The sequence below is a fragment of the Aythya ferina genome, assembly GCF_964211825.1.
Source record: "Aythya ferina genome assembly, chromosome: 21".
NCBI classification, from domain to species: domain Eukaryota; kingdom Metazoa; phylum Chordata; class Aves; order Anseriformes; family Anatidae; genus Aythya; species Aythya ferina.
Window position 1 is genome coordinate 1884932 of NC_140319.1, and position 15349 is coordinate 1900280.

The 15349-nt window shown below is 43.3% G+C and overlaps 1 protein-coding gene across 3 annotated transcripts in view; it reads right to left on the bottom strand.

The window, feature by feature from the left end:
• The window catches only part of CAPZB (capping actin protein of muscle Z-line subunit beta), a gene marked incomplete at its 5' end in the record, with an annotated part of 62355 nt that overhangs the window by 34745 nt on the left and 12261 nt on the right, over nt 1-15349 (bottom strand). For 2 of the 3 annotated variants that reach the window (XM_084494845.1, XM_084494846.1), the window contains one exon: nt 10934-11023. In XM_084494845.1, coding sequence (XP_084350971.1) covers nt 10934-11023 — 90 coding nt within the window. Of the gene's footprint in view, nt 1-10933; nt 11042-15349 lie in introns of those variants that run through there. The other variant, XM_084494844.1, reaches the window with a different exon arrangement.

A 15349-nucleotide genomic window follows, 5' to 3' on the forward strand; every position in this document is an offset into this window, starting at 1 on the left:
CTCCTCCACTTTTAAGTTTTTTGTTTTGATTTTAATTAAAATTAATTTTCTCTAAAAATAGCACGTGCCCACTATAATCCTTCCCAAGAAAAGATCCCTTGGGTAGAAAGGATGACAGAACACACAGCAGAGAGATTTTGGCTAAAGGACCACTGCAAAACATCCTATACGTGGACATGGAGCCCTAAACCTCAGGTGGTTCCAAATCAGTGGATCCCAGGAACGCAGGTATCATCTGCAGCATCTTCACTTGCCAACAACAAAACTTGGAATTAAGATGACCAACAAAACTACTAAGGAAAAACAAAAGCCAACTGCAAATTCCTATTTAAAGCTTTGATTAATCTGTACAGAACTCTAAATTTTCCACACCCCAGATTTAAAACAAAAAGAAATAAATTAACACTGCCAAACAAAGCTGAGTTGTTATTGACTAGTGCTCAGAGATCACTAGGGTAGTTCTGACTGTGCTGTTATAGCTGCAGGCTTTTTTCCATATTTACAAACCCTGTCTCATTAACAAAGAAACGTTAAGGGTTCATTATTCGAATCCTCAAAAAGTTCCTCCAGAGCTCCAGGCTATGCCATGCCTCAAGGTTTCCACAGATGCTGAGGGTGTTTCTGTATTGCTTAACGGGAATGCACAGTCTCTTGCTGACCAGAAGGTCCCCATGACATGTTATGCCTTAAAAACAAGGCATTTCACTTTCACTTAGCAGTGATGAACTAAATTTCTCTTGGGGTGAGTTGGTAACAGAAGTGTTTATAAGCACAGCCTCTTTTTCAATTTCTACGAGCTGTGGCCAGTCTTCCAGCTGTAACAGCGAATGTGCTGCATCGTACACTTTTAGAGTATAATACTGTATTTCAATGCAGTATGGCAGTAAGATTCTTCAGCAGGTGGTCAGTCCTCTGTGGAGCCAGGAGTTGGACTTGACGATCTTTGCGGGTTCCTTCCTACCCGGGATTTTCCATCACATTGGCTGGAGCGAAGAGAAAACGAGCGTTTAGCACTCTACAGGACTTTAGGCAACATATTCTTTGCTCCTTCAGTTTCTTTCAGAATAAAATTGGGATGAAAATCTACTCATCCCTTGGAAGTATTAGACAATTTCAACAGCGTTCATAAAAGAACAGAGGTATTTCAGCTGATGGAGCTACTCACATAATAACAGTTTTTGGAAAAAAAAAAAAAAAAGTCCAAGTGTGGCACAGGTACCCCAAGAGAATGATTTCTTTATCATTTATTACATCAACTTTCAACAGCTGCTGTACTTCCTTTCTAAGAAAGGATAGACAAGATTTTAAGAAAGGATTGACAAGATTTATGCAAACTGGTCTTCCTCTTCTATGTTATAAAGCCACTTCCAAGGCAAATGCAGTAATCTGAACTTGGTCATTTGCAGCTTTAAAGACTCCAGCTACATAAAGCTATTTGATTCCTTCAGAATTAATGTCTTTTGCCTTTTAAACATGCATTGATAAGGTATTTTGCACTGCCAGGCTAAACAAGCTGCTGCAATGCAAGCATCGAACAGTTGTTTTACATTATGCACGTGTCCTTGCTTAAATTCTTCCTCAAGTCAAGCACTGAACCTTCATTTAAATTATTGTTCAGACTCTTGTGGAATTCAGACTCTTGTGGAATTCAGTTTATATTTAGCAAGAAGATATCCTTATCTTCCCATCCTAGTGAAGACAGTTCTGCTTAAGAGACCAGCCAGCCCACCAGCATGCTGAGTTTTCAGACTGAAACACCAGATTAGCATTAACTTCTGGTACTAACTTGGTCTGTGTTAACTGGAAAGCCAAAAGGCTCTTAGGTGTCTGAGTAAGCACAGCTGTCTCTAACAGTCTTCATAAAGAGAACTGCGACTTAAAATTTAGAACTGCAAGAATTAACCCACTTCCCAGGCCAATCCCAAAATGCCAGAGCAGTGATTTTATTCCATTCATCACCACGCTAAAAATAAGCATCGCTGTGATGAAAACATTGACTATACGAGGATTGCTTTGTAAGCAAAGTGTGTGCTCCCAGCTTTATTTTGACACAAGTTTCTCCATTCTCAAAGCAGTGGAAGGTCAAATGCAGAATATAATTTTAACCTCGTATCTTTAGCTAAAGGCCATCGTTAATACAATTCGGTCCACAGTGTGCTCTGGACCCTAACACACACATTTCCACAAGTAAGCACTCCATCTATTATAGTGCTTGTGTATATACTCAGAGCAAGACCACCCTCGCTGTAAATCAGTAAAGAAAAAGAGAGGACTCTGAGGAGGTCCGGACTCAGCTGTTCAGGCTGGATGGCAATAGCAGCATCATTCAGAAGCACATACCGTGCACCAGGACACTGTGTTTGTGGGATTTATTTCTTCCAAGAAGATACACAATGAATGCATAGTGATGAGGAAAGAAAAAGTGAATGAGTTAGGCTTACTCTGCTGCATGTTGAACAAGGATTCTGTTGTCTTGTGTAACAGGATTCTCCATCAGAGCAAGCCAGGTATGTGGACAGTGTTTTAATTAAGTTGACTGCTCTGCTATCAAGACAAATAATCACTTGTGCCATGCTCAAAACCGTGCATTTGCTGGCATAGCTAACCTAATAATCTTTCCTTCTTGACTCACTTTTCAGTAACGTTAATTCAGAGACCATTGTTTTGGTGATCTGTTTAAAACACAATTGAACTGGCCTCTAAAAAATGTTAGAATAAGTGAGCAGTAAAGGCTACACAGGTAAATGTTTAAACAGGCAAATGTGAGACTCTTCAGTCTCACATACATTCTTCAGCTTAGCTTTGATTAGGCTGGCTGATGGATTCAATCTGATTCTCCACCATACATTCAGAAAAGTTCAGAGTCTGGCTCACTAGCTATGCAACATGACTACACTAAAGGTATTATTATTTTTTTCTCCCTACAGCCTTAACTGAAGTAAATCACGTTTAAAATTGAAGCAGCAATATTGTTTGCATTAGGGTCTGTGCTTTAAAAATGCATGTTTTTCCACATTGATGTAGAGGTCAGGACACCCACAAGGAACCTCACACACTGCAGAACTATGCTAAGTGCATAAAAATTAAAAGGTGAAACATTTTTCCTTAAGGTTTTAGGAGAAGCTTCAAAATATTAGCAATGCAGGCATTCAGATCCATTTGCCCTTTGGAATGCGTGTCTATGACATGCAGGTATCTGAAAACACGTAACTTGATTAGTTTTTAACTAAAAGCTGCAACCAAACTGAAAAATGAGTATCTTAATTGCATGTGAACTCTTAAGACTTTGCTTTTCCTTTACGGGAACTGACATCATTACGGTAGTAGACAAAAACATTGCCTGTGTTACCTGGGGAAGCCACTTGAATGCAAAGAACAGTCCGTACAAGTCATCAGTAGTTCCACAGAAGACTTGTTTTAGCACAAGACACCCCCCTCTCCCTCCCCCTTCAGCCTGGATTCCTCCCCTCTGGGCCAGCCTCTAATAAAATATTATAATTTTTCTGAGTCATTCCACAGCCCCAGATTTTCCTGTTCCTGCAGAACACAGACGTGGCCTAACGGATGTTGTGGAAACTCTAGAAGGAAGCCTGGCTCCATTCATCTTGGACCTAAAACCACTAGTAAAGTCACTCCCACAAATCCACACATTGCTAAACCTTAATTTGATCCATCAGATGTCCAAGGGCCATACATTCTTCATGCTTTGTTTATTAAATGACATTTAAATGTACTCTTGTGTCCAAGGCCGATGTAATTGATATTGGAAACAGCTCAGCTTTGAGTATTTGCACTGAATTCCAGCACTGCAAGAATTATCAAAAATGAAATGAAAAATCAATTAGCTTTTCTGGGAAGAGGCAAGCATAAGATTGCAAATCTGGACTTATCCAGTCAGTGATGTCATAGCAGAAACTTTATGTTAATTACAAACCTTTTCAATTCAGCTCAAGGAAGTGCATCTAAAGGCTCTGAAAGGTGACTACTGTTCATAAAACAGGATCCTTGGCATTCTTCCGGTGACTTGCTGGATAAAATAGGGCTTTTGCTGGATTCTGCATTATGGAGCTTACCGAGAAACAAAAGCTAGCCATCTGGCAGGCACAATGAGATGCCCCAGAGTTTGACTAGTGACCTGCAGGTGAAGGCTTCTGTATCTCATTACCAGTCACAAGTCCCATGAGTCGTCACAGCATATCAATATCTTGGGAAGTCTCGACTGCATGTGTCAGGAGTCCAGCTGGTGTTGGAGATATCCAGCAACGGCTACAGGAAAGGCACAGGCACACTCTCCAGCTCTTTACCTTGAAGTTTCTATAGCCTGGCTTCCCCTGCCACCCCCCCCACCCCAATCTTTGAAAGCTCTTAGATAGGTTTCTAATCAGGATTCAAGCTCATCGGGTGATCCCCTGACACACACACACCCCCCAGCACACACTCCATTAGAAAGATTTGAACAGACATTTCAAGGGCTTGTAACACCAGCAGGAACCTGGAAGAAAAAAGACACAGTTCAGGCTTAAGAAGAAAATGACTACGCGAATACAGAGCCAGAAGTGAAAGTGATTTTTACAAAATCTCACACGAGAGGGGTTGCTCGCTCTATGCCAGCATCACACTGACCACTCACACACACCACGATCTCCAGTTACCATCAAGGTACCCAGAGGTAATCTTTTCTAGCTGGAAAAGCGCCTGCTTAAAGCCACTCACTGAATGGAAAGCTGGCTCATAACCACCATAAGTTTCTTCAGAGCCAGACCCCCCTTTTCTTTAGCCAGTAATCCTTGCATTAGAAAACCAACTGGCTGCAGATAGCCTGGAGTCCATCACACCCATCAGCAAGCTCAGGAAGAGCAGCAGGTCAAAAACTCAGCTCTTACACCATGAGGCTGTCAACGTAGTTCTGCTTCCACTCTTTTCAAGTTTTCACAGGGTCTGAATTTTATTTATTTTTTGAAATCATCTTCTATCCTCACTAGCTGTTCAGCTAGCCATCTGCATTCAATTATTTTATCTTTCCCCTCAAACGTGTATACTTCTTAGGCTTTTGGACTCGAGATACAAAGAACCCCAGCCACATTCTCATGTTCTTTATGGTCTGTGCAGCCATTTACTGAGGATAAATTCTCTAGCTTCATATATCTTCAGTTACCAAAAGGCACACAAGCAGATTTGAGGCTTGCCTGGAAGCACACTGGCTGTATGAAGCAAGCTCATGAATATTGTTCAAGTATTTCAGTCAGAAGGTTATACATGTGTAAATTCATTACTCTGGGACTTTTTAAAAAGTAACACATACTAAAATATCTAAGCATTCTGCTGTAATTAGAAACTCAAGCAGAGATGGTTACCTCCCAAATCTTTAATTACAAATTACGCTTGAAAAAAAAGAAGCAGTGAAGCTACTGATTGCTTCATCAATAAATAACTTTAGCCTTATTTCTTTCTTGGCAACAATAACTTGATTCTCTACTTCAAGGAGGCTTTCACATTTAACACTGAAGAAAAATGGGAATAAATTGAACATTATCTGAATACCGATCCTACTGGGAAGAGATGAAAGTTGTGTCTGCGAACAAGCCCCACTCTCCTGGTGAGTCTGCTTGTCCATTTCATGATCCAGCTTTGAAAGGATGATTCCCCATTCCCACTTCATGCCAGCCATCTAATTTTTTCTGAGTCAGCGAGATTTTTCATTTCATTTATATGTGCACAGACAGGCAATCATCCAAATTAAACATTCAGCAGGAAATTCTTACTTACAGAGGAACCTGCTTCACTTTCACCAAGACCGAGGGCACATCAGCTTCCATATCCAAGCCAAAGCCATCAGAGCAACCCTGCCACAGACCCCTTGCTGCATGTGGCCCCTGAGCACAACAAATCTGGTCTCCATCCTCCACCTTTCCCAAAGATGCACCCCTCCAAGCCATGCCAGTGAAGATGTCTTGAAAAGAGAAAGGCTTCAGGAAGGCGTGATCCCAGCTAACATTCACCTCCCCTGCCTTGTGCTTCCAAGGTGTCCTTGGCAGAGATCCTCCACAACAGCACTGCCTGAGAGCTGAGGAGGCTTCTCTTGAGGAGAAAAAAACAGCTAAAAGGCTGTGAGGACCAACTTACTGCACAACTGTCACCTTCAAAGAAAGGAAGCAGGAGGACAATTCTCCAAGATCACGCTGATCGTTCGGTATGAACCATTTGCCCACTCTACCAGCCTCCTTATTTCACGCCAGTCAGTGGGATTTGTGTGAGCAAAACCAAAGCCTTACTGTCAACTGATAAAAGAAGCATTTCCATGCAGAAAATCCACTTAATATTCTCCTTTCAGCACATGATGGAACACGTGGTTCACAACTGACTTCCGTAAGCACAGAACATCAACAGCAGCAACTTCTGCTGGGGAACTTGAGGCAGTAAGGAAGAGAGACAGTATTCATGATACAGATTTTTAAGTGTGTAGCAATGCTACAAGTGCTATTGGTTGGGGTATCCTCATGATAGCTCCATCTCAGAGCAGTGCAATCCCTGGTAATGTTCCTCTCATGGAACATGAATGACCCTCCAGACCTGGCTGACAGGTACACACCCCGAGCCTTCCACCACCCCAGTTTCCAGAGTTCTACAGAAAATTATTCTAACTTAAATTAGTTGTCCTTAAAAAGGCATGTGCCTACACTAAACGCTTTTTGTAGCATTTTCAAAGTCCTCCTGCACATTGACAGCCTCCAAGTAGCCTATTTACAAATAAGGACTAATTGGATTCCAAGCAGAGCGTCCCATGCCAAGGCACATTACCAGCACCGCACACAACTGCTTTCAGCCTGCACTTCTGGAGTCCTGTGATTGACAAGGTCTCTAATGAACTCTAATTGAGGACTCTGCAGTTGGAAAAAGCAACAACAGATGTGGTAAAAGGGCAACCCACAAACTGGTTTGCTAATGAAAGAAAAGTGCCTGGTCTGATGAGGGCCAATGACCCAAAAATTCTGCTCTTCTACCCACCCCTTTTACTTTGTGTTCAAGTCCAGACCCTTTGCCTTGGTCAGCTCAACACTTGGGGGCAGTGATGTACAGCCCTGAGCATACTCCATCCATTCTTACTGGCACCAGGACGCTCTTCCATTAAAAAGCAGAGTTTAGACAGAGTAACAGGGACCTCAGACAGGGAACTTAGTACAGCAATCCTCAGCAGCATTACAAACCTAGGAAGGTGTTAGTCTCTTCCTATATCAGTTTTGGAAATATTTTTGCATATAAAGTCATCACCGTTGTCTTCCATTGTCTTAATCAGCACAAGAACAGCAAGTTACACATCAGCCTGCAGATCAGCTCCTATAGAAAGGCTGCAGAAAGCTGAGCTGTAAGCAGGCTTCAAGAAATAACCTACACTTTACACAGGGGAGGAAAAAGACTCACGCCTCTGCTTCAAGTTTACTCCAGCATAGAAGTGTAATGAAGCAAGGAAACCAAGCACAAAGGAAGCAGAAGTCAGCGTGCCATCTTTTATAGTTCTATCACAAATTTAATGAACCTGCTCATGCTCATCACGCATTTATTTGTAGCCTGGCCTTTTACTTCAAGGAGGTTATTGTCTGGTAACAGTACAGCAAACAGAATAAAAACCATCAGCTGTAAAGGTTTAGACGAAACTTGCCAAAAAAAAGGTCAAAAAAACTATTTGCTAGTCTGGCTCATGATGTTTTTGGAACTATTACAAGGTGGCAGTGCGTGTACTGCTCTTGTAGAGTTCAGACTTCTGTCTTGTGGAGGTCAGGCTGAGAGTGGGCTGCAGAAGAGGTCCACAGATGTCTCAACAAAAAAGAAGCTGTTCTGGATTTAACACGTTATTTCACCTCCGCCCCTGAGAAGGGACTGCAGGAACTAGTGAGAATGCCATGGACCCTCCTCTTAATGCACATGGTTCAAACCGGTCTGTTTCACGTTACGCTCCCAATATGAAAAAAATCCCAGTCAGTGTGATGCCCTTGTTAAGCATGCAGAGCACTAATGAGCACCATCCAAAAGCAATTCCAACATTTAGAGGGAACTAGCAATTTTCTGAGTCATTAGAAAAACCTCATACCAATTATACAGCCAAGCTTACCATAGCTCCCCACCCCAGTCATTGCTCTGGTTGGTCCTTAGAGTTGCTTAAACCCTGATATCCCTTCATTCCTCCAAATTCCATCAGAAAAATAGCCATGTCACACCAGATCATACCAAGGATTTAGTTATTGTGTCCCACCTCAAGCAACGGCCACAAAAATTATGCCTTAGGTTGCCAAGAGTTTTGGTGGCACAGATGTAGCCAATTAGGAAATTGTTTCAAGTAAAAAAATAATCCCTTTCCTGCAGGGAATAATTTCCTTCCTCACCCACAGAGCTTTCTTATCCATACCTTGGCTTGTGTAACCAAACGCAGTATTTAAATAAAGTTTGATAAATCTATGTCAGCCAGCTTTTTCACCATAGGGCTCCTCCCAAGCTCACTAACACCAGCTTCAATTCCACTTAGTAACAGACCTCCTCAGCTCAACTTTTCCCCGGTAAGCAGCCACTCTTCTATGTATAATGATGATAAATAGTTTTGATGCTATTTAAAGGGTTTAATTAAGAGGTACTCGTTCAAGTAGTTGCAGAACCATCAGGTTTTTAATGTCTCTGGGTTCGCCACCATCATGCATAAAATTCAGACCTGCACAGAAAGGGGATGTAGTTGTCACAAGAAGGTAGGAGGAAAGGCTTAGTTCAAAGGCCTAACAGCTCTGTGCCAAACCAATGCACCACATTTGGAAGTTAGGTCAGAGAACTGTTAAGCATAAGCCATGTATTTGCACTGCACAATGGAAACAATTTTTCACAGCTCCCCATCCAGCAGTCTCTATAGAGATCGCTTCTGCATTTCAGTGATACCTTAAATTGCTCCAGAGGAAACTGTGCCACAGCGTTTTCAGGGATGTTATTTGCTTTTGTAGGGAGAAAATTCATGTGACCAAAGCCCAATTACAGTTGAAGCTGGCCAGGTCTGTGAGAGACAATAAAAAGGGCTTTTTAAAGTATGTGAATAGAAAAAGAAGGACCAGAGAAACATAGGTCCGCTACTTGATGGGGAAGGTCACCTCACAGACAAGGACATAGGCAAAGCAGGGATGTTTAATGCCTTCTTTGCCTTTGTCTTCAACACCGATGATGGGCTTCGGGACCATGGGTGCTCTGAGCTGGAGGACCACAATAGTGGGAAAGAAAACTCCCAACCAACCCTGAACACGTGCGGGTTTTGCTGCTCCACGTGGATCCATACAAATCCATGGGGCTCGATGGGATCCGTCTCAGGGTGCTCAGAGAGCTGGCTGATGTCAACGTGGGACCTCTCTCAATTATTTTTCAATTGTCTTGGGAATCTGGAGAGGTCCCAGTAGAAGCTGGCAAATGTGCCAATTTTCAAGAAGGGCGAAAAAGAAGACCCTGGTAACTAACAGGCCCATCAGTCTCACATCAGTGCCTGGTAAAATTATGGAGATTAACCTCAGAGTTATTGAAACACACCTGGGGGACAAGGCAGTCACAGGTGACAGCCAACAGGTTCCGGAGGGGTAGGTTCTGCTTAACAAATTGAATTTCCTGTTCTGGTAACACCATCAAGTCGACCAAAAGAAGCCAGTTAATGACCAAAAGAAGCCAGTTGATGTCATCTTTTTGGATTTCAATAAAGCTTTCAATATGGTTTCTCATAGTACCCTACTGGACAAAATCTCCAGCACATAGATGGATAAAACCAACACGATGGGTGAACAATTGGCTGACGGGCTGGGCTCAAAGGGTTGTGGTAAATGGGGTTACATCAGGCTGGCGGCCAGTCACCAGTGGAGTCCCCCAGGGCTCCATTTCAATTGAGTTCAAGTTCTTTTCAATGTTTTCATAAGTGATTTGGATGTAGGACTAGAAGGTGTTTTGAGTAAGTTGCTGATGATACAAAACTGGGAGGAGTTGCTGACTCTGTCGAGGGGGGAAAGGCAGAGATCTGGACATACTGCAGAGCTGGGCGATCACCAACCGCATGAAATTCAACAAAAGCAGGTGCCGGGTCCTGCACCTGGGATGGAGCAACCCTGGCTATATGTACAGACTGGGTGACGAGACGCTGGGGAGCAGCCCCTCAGAGAGGGATCTGGGAGTTGTGGTTGACAGCAATTAGCCTATCATAAAACCAAAAACACATCACATCACAGAATATGTGACTGAATCAGATGCATCTGAAGAAGGATGCTTGTGCACATTATAAATCTTAAGTTAATTTTCTTTACTACCAGTTTATGGAAGGGAAGTAAACGTTGCAGGGTCAAGCAGAAAACAGGTAGCAGCACAACACAGCAGGCTAGGAGTTTTTAGGATACTCACTGAGCTGCAGAATACCTGGTAGGGCACAATTTATAGATAGATTGGGGCATTCTCCAGAACCCCAGTGTTCTAGTCCTGAAATGTTCTGTCTCAGGAAGGTCTTTGAAGCACGTGCCATCGCACACCCGCTGCACCTGCAGCACAAGTCCTGTGTCAAGCTGCAGGCTGGCAGGTAGTTAGCAGGAGACTGTACACACGTGCAAGGGCACGCATCAAGTTTATATAAACCACTCCAGCTGCTATAAACAACAGCCTCCAAGCTGTCGATGACTTCATCAAGAAAGCTGCTAATGACCCTTCATCCAAAAGGATGTCCACACACACACCGTAGTACCTGCTGGCTTGCCCAAAATAAACACGTAGATTCATGACATTGTTTGGGCAATTACTGCATTCTTCAACCTTGCTGAAACACGAGGAGAGAATCACAGATCACCATACCTTGGAGATGCTTTAGAAGATGTTCTTACATACCAGATCTTTGTCATGCCTAGGGCTCAGCCACCATTTGGTTAGAGCATCCGGTACTCACCAAGTCAATGAGGTCACTGAGATTCTTCTCTATCTGCTGCGGAGGCAGACGCCTCATCAAATCCAAGGCACAATCCAGCTGCTGGTCACTCTGCGGAAACAAGAACATCCCTCGGTCACAGTACATACAGACAAACACATCACACTCACAGACACAAGAACTGCAGTGCTCGTCAGCTCCTCTGATACGACAAATACAGCTTCTGTTTCTAATCAGGAATATGCTTTATATCAACACAAATAGATTTCAATGAAGTTCAGTTCCATTTGATCGATGATTATTCATTTGGTATTGCAAAACCCGTCCTAAAGCACAGACATAAGGACACAGCTTAAGCTTGTGCCATGCCATCAATTTAACACCGTCCTGTTGATGGAGAGGAGTCCAGATCCCACTGAAAACTGTTTCCCACACTTGTGCAAATGTTTAGTGAAATGTTTTTCCATGCTACCTCAACAATAAGCAGAGTTAGGGAACTGAAAGTTCCTTTTCCTGAAGCAGTTTTAGTACATCCTCATCTGTGTTGTGCCATTCAGCTGAAGGTAACCTGTACACAAGGCAAATTCTGTTCAGACAGAGCTCTCTCTCCCCCTCCTTCAGTTTTACCCAAAAATAAGTGAAACAAGCAGACAAAGGTAAGATCCATTATTTCCTTCTCACTACACAACACAAACCAAGATCAGTCTGTATCTGGGAAATCCTCAGCTTTAAATATTTTGAGAAGTTGCAGCAACGTATTGCCATAGTATTTGTTGCAGCTGGCCTTGTGTCCAATTCCACCCACAAAAAAAGCTTAAAATTCATTTCAGGGTTGTAAAACCTGCCACAGACATCATCACAGACACTTGATAAGCAGAACCATGTTCTTGGCATAACCTTTAGCTCTCCTTCTCACTAAGGCATATAAGAGAGACACTTTCCCACAAACTTGTGCCCCAAAATCTGCATGCTGCTTTGACCAACACGTCACCATCCAGCTGAGGCACAGCGAGCTTGTTTTCACCACTTCTTCCTCTCATTTTACTTCTCTATTTCTAGCTACCTGTACACAATGAGCTTAAATGTAATTTCCTATGTTCAGCCAAGCTCTAAAAGTTGTATTTAAGAAAGACTTCACAAATACAGCAGTTATGTGATCGCTTTATTCAAGTAGCATCCCCCACACCAGCGAGCAGCAGAGGGAAGTTGAGCATCCTGCAATTAATCTGTACCCCGGCAATGAGGAAAGGAGGGATTTCTCCGTTTAGCAGCCATCCATTACGAAAACAGTTCCAAAAAGGCACTGCCCATTCACTATCAAAAGATAAATATTTTACAGACAGCGAGTCGGACAGCTGGGTTGGAAGAGCTGGTGTTTATTTCTCATCCAGTTTAAGTTTTAGGACATCCTGTTTGGGAAAAGCTCCGACTCTACAGACATTTAGGCATTGACTCATCTGCCCACAACAGTCTCCTGAATGTTGAAGCCTCTGACCTGAAAAACAGAAGGCACTGATGGCAGGAACAGAAGTTGTGGCAGTCACCTGCTGTGATCGAAGCAACGATGCTCAAGTCACACAAATTCAGCCCCCACACTCCTTAAACTTTTGGGTGATGCGACGAGCAAATTCTTGGCCAAAACAAGCCCGAAGTTAACTCATCTCAAAAAACGACCACAGATCAATTGACGAATTGACCATCGTTCACGGGAAAAAGGGACGGCTGGGTTTTTCAACACCTTTTCCTTATCTCTGTTAGATGGTCGGTGACTGGAGGTTACCAGGAAGGGGCTGGAGCCTCCCCAGGCACCACCAAGCAGCGAGGCTCCAAGCTCTGGGCAGTTTGCTTTTCTCCGCGCTAAGATCCGCGTAGTTAGCGGGGTCAGAAATAGGAAGCCACTCCACATACTGTTCACGAGTGCAGTCACAAATTATTTCCTCTCTCTTTCCACACAGTAAACAGTCCTCTTCCCAGGAGGGGCCTAATATTTAAGATCAGATGAAGATGAAACATCAATCCAGGCTTGAGTAGAGACGTAACCTACAGGCATAATTAGAAACTCATGGGAGAAAGCTCCCCAGCAACAGCAACATCCTTCTTTTCTTCAAACAGAGGGAAGGGAAAATTCACTATTTTCTATTAACCTTTTAGTCCCCAGGGAAAGCTGTGATTTAGATGGGCTATGACTGCCCAGCTCCAGCAGCCAAGCCCTGGCAGGGGACCTTTCATGCCACGTGTTGTCTTTACCTCCTGCTATCTCACACATCAAGGAAGGAAAGCTGGCACATGGTCGCAAGGTCACACTCCACACTTGGGGACCGTGGGAACACTTATGGAGGTGCTCCATCCTCCTCTGCCAGCTGGCGTTGTTTGATAGACAAAAAAACTAGGGAAAAAATGGTGTTAAAAACTACCATTAAACCAGAGTTGGTGTTTAATAGTATGGTAATTTTGAAATAAACTATCTGAATGAAGGACTGTCTTCTGCATTTGCAGCATTTTATGGATTAACCAAAAGAATTTGGACTGACCGTCTTTATAATGGTACATTCAGTAACAGCTATAGGAAGACACAAGCAGGACTGTTTAAGGCACGGATTCTTAGAGGTTCAGCCATAGCTGGCAGAAATGCCTGTGTGCAACCAAAAAAAACCACCACGAAATAGCCAAGCACATACCAACAGTTTTTGCATTTTTCTGCTATCAGTGAGGTAAGAGCAGAGCTGAGCACCAGGACTCTCCAGTTTTCTTGCAGAGCATTTAAATGGCTTGCTAGCAGACCTCTTAAAGGACTGAAATAAAGGCAGGTTCTGCTCTATTTCTGTGCTTATACAGTCACTTCGAGCCAGCATAAATCCACGCTGGCACTACCAGAAAGGTAACACAAAGCACACACGTGACAGGGCACAGGGCTGCCTTTCGGTACTGGATATATTTGTTATGTTCAACTTAACCAAACAGGTAAATGTACCCCTTCGTAGTTTTTGCTCCTTGTTCATTCAGTGTAGGTGAAGTAAGGTTTTTAAAACCAGGCCTGTGGTCGCATATACCCTTTGGTTTCAACCTTGGTCCCAGTTGGAGTATCCAGAGTAGCTGTGGATATTTAAGGGGAATCACAAAGACAGAGGAATCGCATCTAAGGCGTCAAACCCAGCCGCACACACTCCTTGTATTTACAAAGGAAAGAACACTCCCAGGAACGTATTTTTCCTGCAATTTTGCCAGTGGCATGTTATTAGAGGCACTTGGAAATCCCACAAAGCCCTTACACAGGCTGTGCAAGAGGAAGGAGTTCTTGGGAAACTCAGGATGTCTCACCTCACCTCACTGCCATCCACCTAGCCCACTCATCCCTACACTGCAACTTCACCTTTTCTTGGTGTGCGTTTGCTGAATTCTCACAGTAAATTGCATCCTAAAGACGTGGTTTCCTCACAGATCTCCAGAGGAAACGCTACACAATTCTTGCCTTTGGACACGGAGAGGCTTATAGCCCCCTGCTCGCTGGGAAGGTGATTAGACAGGCCGTCTCTCAGGCTGGACCGCTCTTGGAGCCAAGCTCTTTGAGGCTGCAGGACTTAATGAGCTTAGCGTTTACGTGATACGAGGACGTTTTCCACCATTCCTCCGTTTCATCCAGCACGGAGCTCCTGTGGAGGAGTAGGGAGTTCAGACAGAAATTCTAAATGAAGTTTTATTACAGCTCAAGTCACTGAAGGATTTAAGAGATCACAGGAATCTCAAAGACTGAAAATATTAGCTTAGATGAAAGCTCCTTAATACATTTCCTCTAAGATATTTGGCTATCTCCAATCTCCACTTAAGCATCTGCTATAGCTTTCCCATGATACTACTGCAGGGCAAAATGTTATAAATCCATCTCTAGAAGCAGTTGTGTTTGTTCAGCTTCCTTTGCCTGCATCCTGCTCTTCCCTTCAGTCTTTTGCAAACACGTTAAGTACAGCAAAGTTAGAAACCCTCTCAAATGGCCCCGGGTCTCTGGTCATTTCAGTACTCTGCACTGAGGCTCAAATCAAAACAGACATCGTAAAAAACATTTATTATACAAGTGCACAAAGTATGCAGTTGCACAAAGGCACGGGTAGGTGATTTCTTCATTCCATTCATACTAAAGCAATTTTGTTCAAACCCTGAGCACGGACAGATGCCATTCAGCGCAGAAACCACAAAAACTCAGGAAGTTACCAGAGTTTTGTTTAATTGTTTTGAGAAGGAGTGTTTGTTTGTGCGACACACCAACGCGTTTCCATTGTCAATACTTGAAACGGGGGCAGACAGCGGCTGTTGTCACTTGCTGTAAGAGCAATGGACTCCTCTGACCTCACATTTGTAGGCAGCCACCACGAGAGAACATGCAAAAATTGGTAAGACCGCATAAAGCAGGCAAAACGCTGCACTTCCTTCTGACTCCCTGGC